The 19252-nt window shown below is 38.0% G+C and overlaps 1 protein-coding gene across 2 annotated transcripts in view; it reads right to left on the bottom strand.

The window, feature by feature from the left end:
- Positions 1–2952: 2952 nt before the first annotated feature.
- The window catches only part of ncalda (neurocalcin delta a), a 62563-nt gene continuing 46263 nt past the window's right edge, over positions 2953–19252 (bottom strand). For both annotated transcript variants that reach the window (XM_084385546.1, XM_084385547.1), the window contains 3 exons: positions 12137–12536; positions 7112–7217; positions 2953–5114 (listed from right to left, as the gene is read on the bottom strand). In XM_084385546.1, coding sequence (XP_084241672.1) covers positions 5017–5114; positions 7112–7217; positions 12137–12514 — 582 coding nt within the window. In that variant the 5' untranslated portion in view covers positions 12515–12536 and the 3' untranslated portion in view covers positions 2953–5016. The remainder of the gene's footprint in view (positions 5115–7111; positions 7218–12136; positions 12537–19252) is intronic.

Raw genomic sequence — 19252 nt, 5'->3', positions numbered from 1 at the left:
TTGAGAAGCGAGATTTTTAGGTCTGTACTTTACATAATATTGACAGATGGCAGAGTTGTCTATATTTAACCAACTGAGTATAATGAAATACGACTTCTGTTTCCATTGAGCTGTTTTTGCTGGGAAAGGGGAATGTTTGTTCACGTTTAGGCCTCTGTCTGAGCTTATCCAAATACAGCTATTGTTGACCAGCAGACTGATATTTGTTTGTTAGGGCTGCAAATAAAAGTGTGTGTTAGACTAACAGGTGTGGCTCTGTTTTAAAATCGTCAAATGTGCTCTTTCTTTGCTTGGATGGGGGGGTTAAAAAACGAATGATTTAAAGAAACTCAGTCATAATTTTTGTGCTATTGTGTGCGTGACAGATCAGATGAGCAGGCTTCAACAAGACTAGAAGTGAGGTGAGATCTACTAATGACCTATACTGTTGTCAGTCATGGGAACCGAAACTGACGACTCAGTGCAGAACAATATTTCGCAATTTTCACCAACATGAACTCATTTAGAGAGAGAGGCATGCACAAATACATTTATTATCAGTCTGTTTTAAATTGCTTTATTTTTTTGCGTTTGATTTGCTTTTACATCCTTATCACACTTCATGGGACATTTCACAGGAGGTGTGGCATGCCTGAAAAGAAAAATAACCTGTTTTGACCTGGAGAAACGCTTCAGCTTCTTCCTGTCTGACAGGTAACGATTCTGCTTTGTTAGCAAAATGTGACAGTAGTTTATACATCACAAACACACACACTGCATCGACGCATTTTACCAGTCGCACCAGTCCAATAAAGGGCAGAGACTTCTGGAAAGAGTTGTCTTCTGAAAACTTTATACGCAGTATCCTCATATTGTGTGTCTGTTAATTGTTAGATAATTCAAATGAAGAAAATCTTTCTCACGTATCATCTTTTTAAGGTGTACATGCTTTATGTCACTTGCATACGACATATTAAATTCAATTTGATGGGAAAATATCAGCGAGCAATTCAGGACTAACCCCGCTGACTCACATGATGTCATCTCTAGCCTGAGCATGGGAACAAGGCCCGCCCCAATCTACAGAAACCAGATAGTTTACAACAGCACACTCGTGCCTCCTGAAAATACAAAACCATCTAATATGGCTATACTGTTCTCTATCAATCTCTCACTCCGTGTGGAAAAAAGTAAATGCCAAAGGCACGTTTTTTATATTTTTCACCATACTGTGCAAAAGTCTTAGGCACGTTAGTATTTTCACCCCAAAAATGCCAGTTATTCATATCTTTTGCTGTAGTGTGTCAGTAGGAAATATCAGTTTACATTTCCAAACTTAACAACAGCCGATCCACACGGAGATCTGATCTCACCATCATCGTGTCCATCTGGGATTACATGAAGAAACAGAAAAAACTGAGACAGACTAAATCCAGAAGAACTGCGGCAACGTCTCCAAGACGCTTGAAGAAACCGACCTTCAAAACTGTGCAAGTTGTTTTAAACGCAAAGGGTGGTCACACCAAATTCTGATTTGATTTAGTTAATAGACTTCACAGCATTTTTACACCACTGCCTAAAACTCCTCACAGTAGGCTACTGTCTGTAGCTTTGCAGGAAGATTTCATCAAGCGTCTTGGAGACGATGCCACAGTTCTTCTGGATTTGCCTTAAGTATTCACACCCCGCATAAAGAACAATTCCCTTTCACCTTAATATGTGGTGGGGGGGGGGGGGGGGGGGGGGCAGAAGCGGAAATTTCAGATTTGATTCATCACCTAATCTTCCAGCTCTGCAAAGACAGTGATATAGCGTAGCAGCGAGAGTCTCAGACGTGTGTAATGTCTCCTCACTGAAGCCCCTGGGCTGGGCAGGACGCCTCAACAGCACTCACAACATTGGGAAGAATAAAAGACTTTCAAAAGTGATGGAATTTGAAATGCGTGTCAGACAAAAATGTTAAGTCAATGCTATTTTTGGAGAGGACAATTTTGTAGAAACAGAATACCAATATCTAGTCACTTAAATGAACGAATATTTTAGAATGCCTAACTATACAAAATCAAGTGTTTACAATCATCAGTGTTTAGATTTTATTAACTAAACCCAAGAATGCAACCACAGGATTAGGGTGAATCAAATGTAATAATTTAAGAATCAACCAGTAAAATAAATAAATAATAAAATAAATTAATACATAAAAATTATAAGGACTATATAAGGAAAAATGTCTTAAAGGAGCCGTTTATAAGATTGTGGCCAAAACTGGTACTGCAATCACTTTTAAATTACTGTAGAGCGGTGTATCCCCTCCCCCTCCCCCCTGACTCGAGGTTGCCAGATAGGCTGCAAGATCCAGCAGAAACGTAGGCTGCTATAGCTGTGGTAACTAGAGCAGAGCTGGCAACCCCGATGCCGAAACACTACTGACTTCGTGATTGGTAGATAGGTGGAGGGTGGCGCTTCAGGCCAAAACACAACATGACAACATGAACATCAGTTGAGGGCTGCAACTTCACTTTTAAATGACAATATCCTGGCCTGACTACTGTTGTCAGTGATATAAGTATTTGAAATTAACACGATTTCTTAATGTCTAGTGACATATCAGGGCCATTTTATGATTAATTGAAATACATTTCTTACATACAGCTCCTTTAAAGTATTGCATAATGCTTTCACGTTTAACAGGTTATTTAAAAAAGAAAAGAAAATTCTAGTTATAAAGTATGTGTATGAGCAGTTTAATTAATAACACTTAATCAAAAACAAACTAATTAAAACTTAATCCATAAAGCCCTAAAAGGCTCTATAAACGTTTTTATTTGGAGCCTTTTCTTTGATATTTTATGACATCTTGTGGCCAAAGTGGGTACTACTACATTTCAAACACTTTTGGGGAATTTTCTATTAGTAGCTGCCAGTGAAGAAATGTCTTTTTTCTGAAAGCAAATAAATGCAACAACAACACACTCCGTTCTCTCCAGATTTAATTTCTGCTCAATATGATAACCAAAACAAATTTCTATGTCTCAAATCTACAGTCACGAAATACAGATTACCATACAAAATCTACAAAATGCAACAATTACAAACAATTTGTTTGAGAAATAACAATTGTACAGTATAAATTTCTACAATACTGCATTCATATTTTTGGCACCTGACCACGATATAATTGTGATACAGAAATGTTACGTCAGATGTTTAAAAAAAAAGAAAAAAAAGAAAAGAACGAAAAACTACATAAAATATGCATCGAACATGAAGTAGAGCAGTTTTGACCTGCCACTTTAACTTTTCTTTTTTCAGTATTTTTACAAAACAGCAGTTGTTCAATGAGTAAAATAAAACGATAAAAACATTCAATTATGTTCATTAACAGTATAGCAGAACCAAATGCACTGCGGTGAGGCATTTGACGTTCACAGGGACATCAAGAACACTGAACATCAGCAGGAGGAGGAGTGTGGATCTCTGCGGCACGACAGAGGGTGACGTGGGAACTATTAGGAGTTCTGAATGAATGCTTTCTACCTACTGTTTGCATCAAGTGAAATGGACACGAGTATAGGTACCACATGAGTGCAAGGGGCATTTGAACAGCAATGGGTCCTATTTCCATTTACACACTTCATGTCATTTTGAAACGAGTGTCTCGCTCTCTCTCAGAATGATTCGGCAACATAATTACATCTGTTCAAGGGGTGCATGGGAAGAGCACAGAGTTAAACTCTCCAACATGTGAAGGATTATCATTTCAGATGCAAGCAAATTTACTGCAACTTAAGCTTGATAAAAAAAAAAAAAAAACACCATATAAAAACCACTTGAGTGCGTTTAAGGCAATTCAGTAACTTGATGCTCATGTGTACAATCCAGAGATACAGATAAAAATGATTCTAAAAATCAAAGAAGCTTTGAATCAATAAAGCTTTAGTTCTTGTTCAATAACAAAAACGTTCTGCGATAATGCAAACGATGCATCACGACACCTATAACCAGGGTGAGCGAACAGAGCCGTGACTGATATTGACCACAACACATGCATACAAAATCACACAAATACTCTCCTGTCCACGAATGCAGATAAACTTGATGTTACATGCTTTTGCTAAAAACGTCAATAAAACCCATCGCTGCATCCTCAGACGGAACTCTTGAGTACAGTTTTGCATGCGTGTCTGATACTTCAGATTTATATACAGGCCTACAGTTACTAGAGTACAAACATTAGAAAACTGGAAAAAGAGAACGCAGTTCAATTCATGTCATTTGAACAGTAGACTGTACGACCAAAACCAAACTAATCCACACTAAACTGAATGTGTGCTTCCAGCACTAATAAGGCTCTTAAGATCGGAAGCATAACGTGGGGAAACTTCCGTGTACAATTACAAAATCTACACGCCTGATTTATTGGTCCCATGGGATAATAATACTGTGATGATTATCAATGAGTTGAGAGAAACTTAACTATATAATCTAATCTAAATGAAGTTAATAGCTCCCCCAGTGTTTCGATCACTAAGGCTGAGGTGTTTAAAGTTTAACAACAACTAGTGATGCCACTGCTGTCACCTGTCCGAACAATGATTCAGGCATCAGATTATTATTCATAAAAAAAGAAAGATTTAGGAACAAAACGTTCTCTTCTACTGGGTGCATGAATTATCTCTCATCTTAAATCCGTCTTGAAATGTTGCATCTAAAACCCAGAGAAAATAATAATAAAACTATGTATTTAACATGACATTGAAAGCTCTTTTCTAATCAGGAAGTGACAGGAGCTCAGATGAATGCTCTAGTTCCCCTGATTCACTCCATCACAGGCCTCTTGCAGAGATAGCACAGCCAATAACTCTCTGTGTGTGTGCGCGTGTGTGTGTGTTACTAGATCTGGCCAAGCTCAGTCTGATGAGACCCAGATGAGCCACTCTGGAAAAAACACCTGACCCGCCATCATTTCCCTGCGACTATATCAAAAACTAAATTAAAACCCATAAATAAATAAAAGGATGAAGCACGAGGCTGCTCTCAGAACTGTCCTGCACTGCTGGGGTCACACTGTAGCAGACGCACGATGGATGGGTCACTCTTCGCCCCTTTGATGAACTCCTCCAGAGACAGTTTTCCTGGAATAAAACAGGAGAGGACACAGGCTCTTAGAAAATCATATTATTTACAATGGGAAAATGATGGCTAGCTTTCCGATATCCGGCTCGTTGTGTTAGGATCTGAATCAACCTGTAAAAATATGGCTAGAGAAAAATGTGTTATGGAAACAATGGAAGAGATTTGAGCTTTTCTATTAAATCTAATAAGCCTTCAGGTCTTTGGGTTTAAAAAAGGGCAGGGTATAGTCACCATTTTGACAGTCAAGAAACAAACAAAGAAACACTCGCTTAATAATAAAAAAAAAAAAAGTAATGTAATCTTTAATCTTAATCTCAAAACCGTTTATTATAATTTGACTTGTAGGATTTAAAATTTATATAAAAAATATTTTAGTTTTCATTTTATTTCAAGAAAAATAGTAAAATTGTAATATTGGATATAATAGTATGGGTTATTTGCTATCTGATAGATTTTAAATATAGGGGCATCCCAAAAAACATGTAGTGATTGAAGTTCCCCAAAGGTGGCGTGTGCAGCATCGGTCAGCAGGGGGCAATGCCGACTCTCAGCATTCAAAGTGAGCTGTGGCGAAGGAATGCTAAGAATCAAAAGGACGCATACAGACACTGTTACCCCAGTGAGGAGTGATGAAATAGTAAAGAACAGGTCCTCTCAAACATGTACGTGATGATAACATTAGCATTCATCGCTCATGCATGGACTGCACGGTTTATTTAGATAAAAACACCACTACAAATGAACATGGTCCTATGTTCTTCAATTACCTCCCTGTGATCAATAAAGTATCTGTACTGAGTGATACCACGCTTCCGCAGACAGCTGCCCACAGATACACAAATATACACACATTCTCCGTCCCACGTGACTCTGGTCACGAGAGAGCAGGAAACGCAAAAGATCATCTGACCATAGAATCAGACCACTCTTTCCACTCGCTTCTGTGTACTGCCATCTGTTTGGTTGTTGATCATCAATTTCATGCACTTAGACAGTCCTAAGCCTTGTTTAACAGCTAATGGGGCTCTTTAGGGCAGCTAATTGCACCAAAATGTATTTTACCGAAACCGAAAAACAGAAATCATATTTAATCAACGCTTTGTTGTTGTACATACACATTTCAATAGCATATAAGGCTGTTTTTATATCAACTTTTTAATGATATATTTGTGTTGCTATCTAATATAGTGCAAATAATTAGCAAAATGCTCCTCTTTAGAGCTCTTTTTATAGCTAATTAATGAGCTATGGACTAGGGATGCTCATAATTAACTGGTTACATTAAGAATTTTGACCGATCGGTGCAACAGTAATTTTTCAAGTTATTTTAAAAATGTTTGTTGCATGGTTAAAAAAATATGCTACACATCTAAGATTGAGCTTTTCAGAGAAAAAAAGACTGTAACGTTGTGTATAAGTCACATTTTATTATTACATTAGTGTAAAATACTGTTAGGCCTAATATAAAGCGAAATGTTTACAAACACGTAGCTAAAGGTTGATTAATTCCCCTAAATCGACAATAAATTCTTTAAATTTAACAGTTTTCATAACAGAACAAGAATGAAAAATAAAAGTAGCTGTATAAACGTCAAGTCAAAACGAATTAATTCCAAGCGAAACAAACAGAAAGCGACGTTTCAGTATGTTGACAGTCAAACCACGTCACCGGAGAAGAAATAACTAAAAATCATTTTTGGTTAATGATTTCATCCCTCAAAAGACCACCCGTGTATTATAATAATAATAATAATACCTTTTATTTATGGGCGCCTTTCAAGGCACTCAAGGACACCTCACACTATAGAACAAAGCAATAAATACAAAACATACAAACACATCGATGCTACACATCATACAATCATTTCATTAAAAGCTATTCTAAAAAGATACGTTTTTATCTGAACTTTAAATGTCATTTTTCATTTTATGTCATTTTTCATATAGGCTACCACTGCCAAACAAGTTTAATGAAAAGGGGAAAAAAAGGGTTTACCATCTCGGTTGGTGTCCATTTGTCTGAAGATCTTCTCTGTTCTCTTCTCAGGTGTGGACTCATCCTCTGGCATCTTCATCACTGATGACACCATCTTGTAAATCGCCTGTGGGAGACACAATACACAAGAGATTCCCTCAATCAAAAAAATATTATCACATCACAAAATACAGTAATCTCATATATTAATGCTACAATCATCATCATACCCCAAGTGTATAAAATGTGAAATTTCAATGATGCAAGTCAGACACCACAATGAATCTCGCAGAATCACTATAACGAGGTGGAAAGCCTTAAAGGGATGGTGAAGGGAAAATGAAAAATTATCTCATAATTTCTCACCCTCAAGCCATCTTAGGTGCATATGACTTTCATCTTTCAGCCAAACACAGAGTTATATTAAAGAATATCCTGGCTCTTCCAAGCTTTATAATGCCAGTGAATGGTACCTTAGATTTAGAAGCCCAAAAAGTGCATCTATCCATCATAAAAGTAATCCATACGACTCCAGGGGTTAATGAAGCGATGCGTTTTTGTAAGAAAAATATCCATATTTATAACTGCATAAACTATATTCACTAGCTTCCGGTAACGGCCGTAAGCGAGTCTAGTTCCGGTGGAAGAGTGACCTCTGACCCGACGCATGACGTAGGCGTAGCGTAAGCTTAGGTGAGATTAGACGCCTCTCACGGTTTAAACAAACAGGGCTAGGAAACAAACTCAAGCTCCTGCGACATAGGGCTGGGACGGTTACCGCAATACCGCGGTCACGTGACACCTACTGCGGGTCTGAGCTAGTCACCGTCATCACCGCAAAAAAAAAATTTTTTTTACAAATAAACACTGGCCTTCACATGTCTTCACGTTGTGTCTAATGACATGGATTCATTGATTCTAATGACATGTGTCTAATAACATTGTGTCTTACATGGATTCAAGGTTTTCTAAACAAAACTTATCATCAAAAGATGGAGCAAATCCGACCTTTCGCAAGTTGGGCAGCGCTATGTTCCATGACACATAATAACATGACATGGCTGCCGGAGCTGATCGCGCCCACTCTACTCAATGCTTGTGTTTACACCAGCCACGACGCGGCGCGTTTCAGAAGCGCCGCTTCGCTAAAGATAGGCGCCTAGTCTATTTTCGACGGACGCCGCGTCCAAGCCAAGTAAATAAATAAAAAAAGTAAAAATAAAAAAAGTCAATTTCAAAATAAACACCCTGTGCAGACTCCCAATTATATTGCCCATAATTTGAAGCCCCAAAAGCAGGACCTCAGCTTTTAATTGCACGTGCTTATTTAACACAATTCTCTCACGTGAAGACCGCGTTTGTCAACCCTCGCGGAGTCGCGGCAAGTGCACAGCACCAGAGAGTAATCTTGATGGCACTTGCAAGAAAATGGAAAAGCAGCTACATAATCGAATTCACAAATATTACACCATTTAAACATTATTAAAAATACATAGGCTACTGAGTTACTAAAACAATCTTTGTCAAAGAATACACTTGTATGTTCACAGTTTGAACGTTCTTATTTCCATTTGTTTAATTTCAAGATCTGAGGTGAATTATCCATTGTTGCTTTTACAGCCTCAAAGCTGGAGCACTAAATGATATTCAGAGTCACATTGCATGCTTTTAACATTAAATAAAGCACATAAACAGTACCTGCGATTATCATTGCCACACGTTGTTTGTTGTTCCAGCCGCGACGTTGCAGAAAAAAAAAACGTGGGGAGGGTGTGGAGGGGGGTTAAGGTTTAAAGCGGTTTCCCGCAATACCGCGGTAATTTCTTGCTTTTCAACCGCGGTAAGAAAAAAATCAATACCGTCCCAGCCCTACTCCGACATTCTCTTTAAAAATTATCGTTTTAAACTTCTAATTCGTGACCGGTGTTTTGTTTTGCTCTATTCTCGTTGATTCATCGGGTCAGAGGTCACTCTTCCTTTATTAACCCCCTGGAGCCGTATGGATTACTTTTATGATGGATTGATGCATTTTTTGGGGCTTCAAAATCTAAGGTACCATTCAAGGTACCAATCAATTGGATAATTTTCATTTTTGGGTGAACTAACCCTTTGACAGACGTTACTCCCCTTATAATAGCTCATGTTCAAGTGAACACTAAACAGACTTTACTATCAAAGGAATAAGAGTATGAAAGTTAGAACAAGACTAACAGTACTAATATACTAACAGTACTGACTACACACTCAGCGAATAACCAGCACATGACTGACTGCAGCGAACACAGAATCTACAGACAAATAATGTGGCATGCATGAAGATCATTTAGAAACGCGTCCAGTATGATGATCTTCAGGAAGGCAACAGGTACTCAACTGAAATTTTTCAAAGTATAATATAATTGTATAGAACTTTTTAAAATAAATCCTTCCTGCTCCAAAGTAACTTTATAGGAAACAACCTTACAAATTAGCCGCAAAGAAATCTTGCATTCATTGATTTAGTACATCCATTTTTATGCATTGCAAATTTAAATGTTACATTTTCATTGTAAAGTTTAGCATTTGTTGCAACTTAAAAAAATTAAATAATATTTTTCAGCATCATTACTCCAGTCTTCAGTGTCACATGATCCCTCTAAAATTCTAAAATGATGCTCAAAAAACATTCATTATTATTATTAGCAATCTTGAAAACAGTTTTGTGCCATTTTTTAAATCAGGTTTCTTTGATGAATACAAAGTTCATTTATTTGAAATATAATCAATTGTAACATTATAAATGTCTACTGTAACTTTTGATCAACTTAATGCACCCTTGCTGAATAAAAGTATTGATTTCTTTTATTCCCCCCCCCAAAAAAAACATTCTTACTGACCCCAACCTTTTGAACAGTAGTGTATAATGTCACAAAAGCTTCCCATTTCAGATAAATGCTGTTCTTTTGAACTTTCTATTTATCAAAGTACAGCTGTTTTCAACATAGTTTTCACATTTTTTTGCATTAAATCAGCATATTAGAATGATTTCTGAAGGATCATGTCACCTCTCTACTGCAATCTTGGCTCGTTCCTCCCAGATCACTGATAATCTGCTTTCTTCAAAAGCCACCAAATATTTTCAATGAGATTAAAATCTGCAGACTGTCAGGCCACTCAAGGACATTCTACGACTGATCCCTGAACCAAGTTTAACTAGATTTGGCTATATACTGCAGGAAAGTCCATTGATCATCAAGCTTCAGTCTCTGCACCGAAGGAATCACCATTGCTGCCAAAATGGCTTGATACTTAAAAGAATTCATGACGTCCTTCATACAGTCAAGATTTCCCCTTCCCCATAACAAGACTGGACCGCCTCAATGTTTGACCACAGAGATGATGTTCTTCTGCTCATAAGCTTTGCCTTGTTTTCACCAGATATACGACTGACCCATGGGTATGAGACTCCATAAAACATTCTTCCAGAACTCCACAGGTCTATCCAAATGAGTTTTAGCATATTCAAGTCTGCCTTTTATGTCCTCCTTGGTCAATTGTGGCATTCGGCAAGATGTCCCAACATGAAGGCTGTGCTCGCCTAGTGCTTCTTATACTCTGCATTGAAATGTTTTTTTTTTCTCTCTCCTATTTTCATCGGGTCATCTTGCAAGTCTCTGTGCTTTTTCTTCAAAACCCTCAATGGTTTTTTGATACAACAAATTTTAAACTCATGAATAAGGCTGTCAAACTGTCTCTCAAAGAACTTTTAGCGTTTTGGAAATCTTCTTGTAGACTTTATCTGTATAAATAATCCTTTATGAAAAACATAATTATGATTAAGCCAATGAAAGTACCAAATCAAGCAAGCGAGCAACAGGGCCAGCAGGAAAAATCCTGCACAAAAATGGGGCATGTCAAAACGAAACCCAGAAAACACCTCAGACCCCAGAGGGTTAATGTTGATTGTGGTTTCTGAATGCAAGGACTAGTTTATTTAAAAAAAAAAAAAAAAAAAAAAAAAAAAAAAAGTGCAGCATAGCACATCCCTAGTACGAATGGTCCCTATCATCACTACGTATCATCTTGTGTTTTTTCCTCATCTTTTGTGTTTTCTCTACAATCCTACCTCAACTACGACGGCTGCTGAGCAGAACGAGAGATTAATGAATTATTAAAGGACTTTTCCATCTGCGATATATACTTTTATTAATAACCTTAACATCGGAGGGGAAAAGAAGTGTGTGCAGTGAAGCGCAGCTCTCTTGTGAAGTTATTGAGTCTTCACTCTACAGATGGGCTCCATTACAGATCTGCAGCCTGTGTGCTCCTTTTTAACACACTACCTGGCTATTCATCATTAAAAGAGGACAAGACATTCAGCATAACATTAGATTTACATCAGCCTTCCAGGCGAGGAAGTGAATCATGCATCAAAATAAAAATGCCATCAAGATATGAGAGATGTTCTCATATCGCATCCTTTATAACCACCAAAACAGAAGTAAATAACATTTTTACACGTCATAAGTCATATGAAATCTGTCAACTAAACCTTTAATAATGTTATTTTAATATCATTTGTGTGTAACATTTTTCCTTTTTTACTAGTTATAGTGAAATGTCATGGTGCAATGTAACGTACGAGTTACAAATCCTCAAACTTGGTTTGGTTTCAACAGGGCCTCAGGATCTGAGCAATAACTTGCAGAAAGCAGAGAGAAATCAGGCCAATTGCATTAACAGCAAACATAACCATGTGAAGGAGTGCACTTTGATGAAAGCTTGTTTATCAGAGACAGAAATAAGACTCAGGCTTTCTTTACAGTATGGAGCTTCCTGACAGTCTAACACCACGGCTATCCTTGCTGCTAACGCACTACATTCTGCAAGTGAGAAACAACAACATATGCGATGTGAAAATTGGGTATAGCAGGACTCTGTTCGGTTCTCTTGTGTCTCCTTAAGCGATATCTGAATCTATTGCAGACTTAAGCAGTCATGAAAAAAGCTTTTAAAGAGTGCCATTATTAAGGTAAAATCTTAAAAGCTTTAAGTAGCCTGACATACCTGCACAATCTCGAGCATCTCCGACTTGCTGATGTATCCGTTTCCATCCAAATCATACATGCTAAACGCCCACTTGAGCTTTTGTTCCAGCTTCCCTCGTGACGTGACACTCAATGCAATTATGAACTCCCGGAAGTCTATTGTGCCGTCGCCATTCGCGTCAAAAGTACGGAACACGTGCTCTGCAAACTTTGAGGCGTCTCCATAAGGGAAGAAGTTTCCGTAGATTTTCTTAAATTCCTCCATGGAGAGGTTGCCACTGGGACAGTCCCGTAGAAAGCCTTTGTACCATTCCTGGATCTCATGCTCCGTAAAGTCCGTGCTCTCCAGCAGGTCCTGCATCACCTCAGGGCGGAGCTTGCTGTTCTGCTTCCCCATGTTTTAGTTTCACAAGACAGCGCTGGCGAAAGAAAGGGAAGAGAGAAAATGAGCATAGATGGAAAGCTCAAGTCTACATAGTGTTATTATTTTGGTACCCTATTCTGCCATGATCCTTTATGCCAATTATCCCAATTTATCTGTGGCACAGTCAAGAATGCAATACCAGCCCGCTTTTGAAGAAGTGCCATCATACACATTTCAATATTGTTCATACAGTACCCTACACCAGGGCTCTGAACCGGTTCAAGGAACAAAAACAGAAAAAAAAAAAAAAAAAAAAAAAAAAAAAAACGCCAGAGCTCAGTTGTCATGTCATCATAGGTAAGTCGAAATAGCAATGCGCTGGCATTAGGTTTTGGATCTCAGGAGTTTTTCCGAGGATATGTCACCAGCCGCTCAAGCATTACATTTAAGTGAAAACGAAGGCAGGTCCATTATCCACCACGTGTTTTGAAACCAGCAAAATATCAGGTTCCTATTCAGGAAATGATAAAAAAAAAAAAAACAACACTATTAAAAAAAAAAATTCAACAAGTTAGTATTGTAGCTTAATGTGTGGTCAGACAACTCATTATATTGAACAGCAAAAATGAAGCCACTCGGTGACTTGCAGCAGTAAAGCTGCCCCCCGGTTTCACAGACAAGGCTTACACTAGGCCCAGACTAAAACGCATGTTTGAGCAACTTGCATTGATCTATCTTAAAATATGTCAGTGCCGTTGTTTTGTTTCAAGATACACACCTGTAATGTTTTTCTCCAAGGCATGTTTATAAAAGCTACTTAAATATCCTAATTGAACTAAGGCCTAATCCTGGCTTAATCTAAGCCCCGTTTGTGAAACCAGACCTGTATGTGTGAATGGGGTCTAATTTTTCCACAATACCCAATCAAACCAGTCACTGAAATAGTTACGGTATCAGGCAATGAAAGCCACCGGCTTTAAATGTTCTAATTCAGAGAAATGTGTTCGGCCTCTGACTTCCTCATCAGGGATGTGCCCGAACCAGAATGTTCGGAAAAGAAATGGAGCCCTTGAAAGGAGAAAAAATATTTTTTGTGTTGAGTTTGTGTTCACTGTTCAACTGTATAATTTTCGGGCATCAGGGAGCCACTATCAATATGCAGGGTATTGAAATCGCTTTTGAATGCACGCACGCTTGCTTTTTACTTTCACTTTCCAATTCGCGATCATGCATACTCTGTGTATAGGGAGCGGCAGTACTGACCATACATTTTACAATATAAGATATTTATCAGTGACGCTCAGGATCTGTTACGCACAAAATCCTCCGACATCCATATCTCCATACTATCTTCACGTGAAAAGTGAAATCTGATGTACTGTAATGCAACAGACTGCCACGGCAAGCTTAACAACGTGGCTTTAGGTGCTCCGTAGAATGGTTTATTCATTTTCTGTGCCTCTCCAAATTCAGATTTAGGCTTTGGGCACATCCCTATTCCTCATGATCTAAAGCAGTGTTTCTCAACCCTGGTCCTGGAGGACCCCAGCCAGCATTGCACATTTTTGAAAGTCTCCTCTTTCTGACACACCCATTTCAGGTCCTGGAGTTTCTTCTAATGAGCTGACGAGTTGAATCAGGGGTGTTTGATTAGGGAGACACAAGAAAAAATGTGCAGTGTTGGGGTTCCCTCTAGCCTGACGTCGTCATACTCAATTCTAGTCAGAATGTGAGTCTGATACTTTTCCATAGAGATTTGATTATGGGGCGTGTCTCAACCAAACCAGGAAAAAAAAAAACTCTGCACTCAATTGGATAGACCTACAACCAATCAGAGCAACGGAGTAAATGACGCATGTTCTTCATTCATATTTTCAACCAACAAAATGTCGCGGCTCTCTGTTCCTCTTTTAAAATGAATGCGCTGTCGATATAACAGACGCGATGGCGGAATCTACACATGATGTTTCATAAACAAAGTTCGGGAGGAGCACGTACAAATAATCAATCCAATATAAACTTGTCATCAAACAATACCATGTCTAACGTTACCCTATCTATCAGCATGAGGAAGCATATTCACTCTGTAAACTTACCTAACACTCCTTGACAGTTTTTCAGCATCCCTCCACCACCCCGAATCCTCACTCTTGTCTTGTTCTCTCACAACCAGGAATACGGGGGAGCATGGCTACCGAGCCCACAGCCCTCTCCTCGGACAGCACGTCATATACGCATTTATTCTATCGACTTATTTGTGTGAAATCTTATAAACGCATTTATTCTATCTGACTTATTTGTAAATGTGAACTCGTGAAATCTCAATTCTCCAGCAGCAGTCGTCTTTGTTGTAAACTAATTCAAATCAAGCGCTCTTTGGTGACGTGGACGATTACGTTGCATTGCTCATCTGTCCATCATCGTATAAAGCCCGCCCTGACAATTTGATTGGTCCGAACAATTTTTGTTCGGGCATAATAGCTCCTCAACGGAGCGAGTCCAGACCGAACTTCCCGACCAAAAAATATTGTGGGCGGGGTTCGGGCTGGCACCCAGGCTAGGTTCCCTCAGGAGCAGGGTTGAAAAACACAGATCTAAAGTAAAGTCTTAGCTGCAATTCAACACTGCAGTAAGCATACAGACCAATTACATTCAACAACAGAAGACACACACAAACAAAAACTATAAAGCCATACACCAATTTCTCTGCTCAGTAATCCATTTTGCAAAGCAGCTGCATCATCATCATCATCATCATCATCATCTAAAGATTGTGTTGTGGGGCTCCATAACGATACCAGAAACTGCAGAATGATAATATCCACAAAAATGATGTTAAGAAAAACCAATCAGCAACACTAGGACACTTTCCTCTGTATTCAAACTGCTTCTAAAGGCTCGATGTTGAGATCTGGCCATTTGGGAGACATTATAATAACATATAAGACATCCACCTCCATATCTCGAAGTACTTGAGTTTTTTTTTTTTTTTTTTATAAAGGTGCAATAGCTAACTACACATTTCAGGATTTAGTATCAGACAAATGAGCCAGAACATAAATAAAAACATGCCAAAACAAAACCAACAAAGACATTCTGATAAATCTAAAAAAGACAAAACATATCAAGACATAAATGTCTAGTACTCAATAAAACCGGCAAAACAAAAATGAATAATGTGTCCACGAGACAGGTCATTCACAGTCCCCATCTCCACTCAGGCCGGAAGGTCTGGAGAGCATCAGCTGTTACGGGACTTCTCCATATGCAGGAATTGACTCCAGTTTCTCAGTTGGGTCATGGATCTTTGGACTAATCAGACAACGGTTTTACTAAAGGTCTAGGCAGACGCTAGCACATACGCAAAACAATATACAATACAGTGTAAAATGTAAGTACTTTTAAATGAGCCGAATGAATCATGCACTAGATGATTGGTAAAGGTTAGGGCAGAAGAAGAAGAGGGTAATCACTGTTTGATTGGAAGTGGAGTCTAGCTCTTCAAACTTAAGAACACTTGTAGACCTGAAACTGCTTTTCTTAATGACCCACACAAGTACACTACATCCTGTCTTTGCTGTTTGGTATAATGTAGGGTAAGACCTTGTTGCTGTAGCGCTTCCATAAAACTGGAAACCGAAACAAACAAAGAAAAAATTTTTTTTTAAAGATAAAGCTCACAAAAACAGACCAAAGAATGGCGTAGCAATTTCATCATGGAACAGGTGCCGTGTAAAAAAGGTCCACATTCACACTGGGCTTTGATTCTGGAAAAATATTGCCATCAAATTACCAGACAGCCTCCTGTATGAATGCAAGACTTATTAGCATTGGAAGTTTTCTGAAGTTTATAATCATCATAATTTTTCTCGAATCCGGTGCCTGGTGTCTAATTAGGCTTTATAACTTCCCTCGTTTAGAGGCATCAGGCTACTGGTATATAAGCTAGTAGTGCTGGAACAACTGTGTTGTCAACCCACTGGAACTATTTTGGATCATCAATTTAACAGTTGCATTAGATTCTCTATGCCAATTTCAGATGAATACATTTTTTGAAAAACTATTCTGAACATAAATCATATCTGTTCCAAGTATGAATTTAAAAGGATTTGGGATATAATGCTAATATATTTGGATCACACAGAGGGTTCACACTTGGCAGGTTTGATTTAATTTAAATAAACTCTGGTGGGAATGCTCTGTTAATGCAGTTCATTTGAACACGTGTGAACGCTGCCATCCGAACCTTAGTATGCACCATATTAATGTTAATGTTAGACTTTTTAACATTAGACAAAATAGTTAGTGAAAGGAAACTTAAAAAAAAAAAAACAGGAGCACTGTACAGTACATATCACAAGCTTTCACGTGTCTGCTATGCAGTGGCTCTGCCAAAAATGCCATTCTACTTAAATGAGACTTTGTGTTACCAAAATAATAGGCTGTCGTGCAACAATGACATGTAAAAACAAACATTGGTTTATTATTTTGCATGCCAGTAGTACGGCTCCTTCACATCCAAGTTGGCATTTCTGGCGTGGTCAAAAGTCAGGCTTGTAATCGACTAAACTGGAAAATGTATCTGCTGATGACAATGCTTTAAAAACACCAAAAATCTGCCAGAGATCTTTAAAATTGTCAAGGTTTCAAACACTTGGGACTGAAGCATTATGCCTTTAAACCTTTCAAATACATAAACTAATACATAAGTCAAATTAATACTTCTATTCAGCAAGGATTCATTAAATGGACAGTACAGACATTTACATAAAATTAAAGAATAACATTTCTAATTTAAAATAAATGTTCTTTTGAACTTTTTATATAAAAAAAATGCATCGACATTTCCACAAAAACAGCACAACCATTTAACTGTTATAAGAAATGTACTTGAGAACCAAATCAGCAAATTACAATGTTTCATAAATTCACAATAATTACTGTTTTTACTGTATTTCTATCAAATAGTCTACATACAACAAACCTGTGTGAGCAAAAGAGACCTCTTTCAAAAACATTTAAAAAAGCTTGCCATGCCCAAACTGTAGAGATGACAAATGGCAGTGTTATTGTTTTTATATTTTTAATATTATTATGAAATACATAAATATATATAATTTATATGAATCACACTCACTCAATTCAGTTACTCAAACTAGAAATGAAGGTATGGTACTGACATTTGTCTCACGGAACAAAGGAAGCTAAAATACATGAATCCCTTAAGGCAACCAGACACACCTTTTCTTGTTTGACTAATAATATTTGTACTTCATGCCATTTCAATATTGAACAAAGAACAAGATTAAAAGCAAATGGAAAGACTAAAAATCAGAGGAGGACCAGAATCAGAACAAACAAATTTGTTCTTTAACTACATATAAAAGCAGACAGGAACCAAATTCCCTATCGAATCACTGCATGTCTGCCCAGGAACCTGGCCATTCAGTCTAATGATAGAGTCCATTAGCAGTAAACGCAGAACAACATGAGAGAGCCCAAACAACAAGCCCTTGAGTTGAAGACTGAAACGGCTGATTGCATGTCTCCAAATTCATATTTATAGAGCTTTACATGTTTAAACTATCTTTAACTGATAAGGAAAGCAGATGCTGAGGTCACACTGCATTAGCTATGAGCTACATACATCAATGTCCTTTTTATATTTAATATGTCATGTGCTAAGAAACAGTTTTCAGCTAAGAGGTGTCATGGCTGACAGGCATTTATCAAGTATCCAGCATTAATGCTCCTGATTAAACTGAACATCAAATTTAAACAAAGAGGACAGACTGGGGCTTAATTACAAAGCAGCAATGCTGTCATCATGTACAATAACGAAACTCTGTGACCTCTTGCCATGTTGCTATGGAAACAGACACTCCATTCAGCATTGGTTAGCAGAGAGAAAACAATAAATCAATGAGACTACAGATGTTTGCGTCTCTAGACGGAACACTGCTGCTCCAAGAGGATTTCCTTATCAAACTGGGATTTCAGCCATTTGGAGAGAGGAGACTAATGGTACAGGTAGAGTGCTAGTGTTGCACAAGAAAACTATACAATTTCTGACCATTTCTACCCATATTTCCGTTTGTTTGTGATCAAGCAAAGGTAATCTTCAAATCATTAGCCAAGAATATGTATGAGGAAAAAACGTTTCAGGCAGCTTGTTGCTTATTCACACTTCAACCAACAACTTCCACAGCAGAGCAGAACAACATCTTAAGCTGGATCTTAGCGGACAATAGTGTGTTAGGATTTGGTAAGGTTAATAGCCAAGAAAAGGTTAAAAATATCTAGCAGGACACCAGTGTTTCATTGTTAACTAAAATTTCAAAACTAATGAAAGCGGTGATTGGTAATTGAAATAAAGCTGAAATGAAATAAAACAATGGATGAAAAACTTAAATCCCCCGGTTTCACCGACTTTTAAGCTAGTCACACACTAAAATGCATGTTTGAGCTGTTTTAACTGAAAGCAACTGTTTTTTTGTTGTTGTTTTTTTTCCAAGATGTCCCAATGGACTAGTTGCACGTGGCCGCCATTTTGGATTTCGGATCAGCGAGTGTGCGCGTGGAAACTTCCGGTTTCGCATTACGCCCGGTGCAGGGAGCCGGAGAAAGCCGAAAATTATCTTTTAGAGTTGTTTATAGAATCAATTGTCACTTAAAAATACTACTAAGATCCATATTACTATCACACAAGCCAATGGCAATTAAATGCACGGATGCATCGTCAGATTAATGAATGAAATACAACTGTTCACG

The sequence above is a fragment of the Rutilus rutilus genome (genome assembly GCF_951802725.1).
Source record: "Rutilus rutilus genome assembly, chromosome: 17".
NCBI classification, from domain to species: domain Eukaryota; kingdom Metazoa; phylum Chordata; class Actinopteri; order Cypriniformes; family Leuciscidae; genus Rutilus; species Rutilus rutilus.
This window is presented reverse-complemented; position numbering and strand designations above follow the sequence as displayed.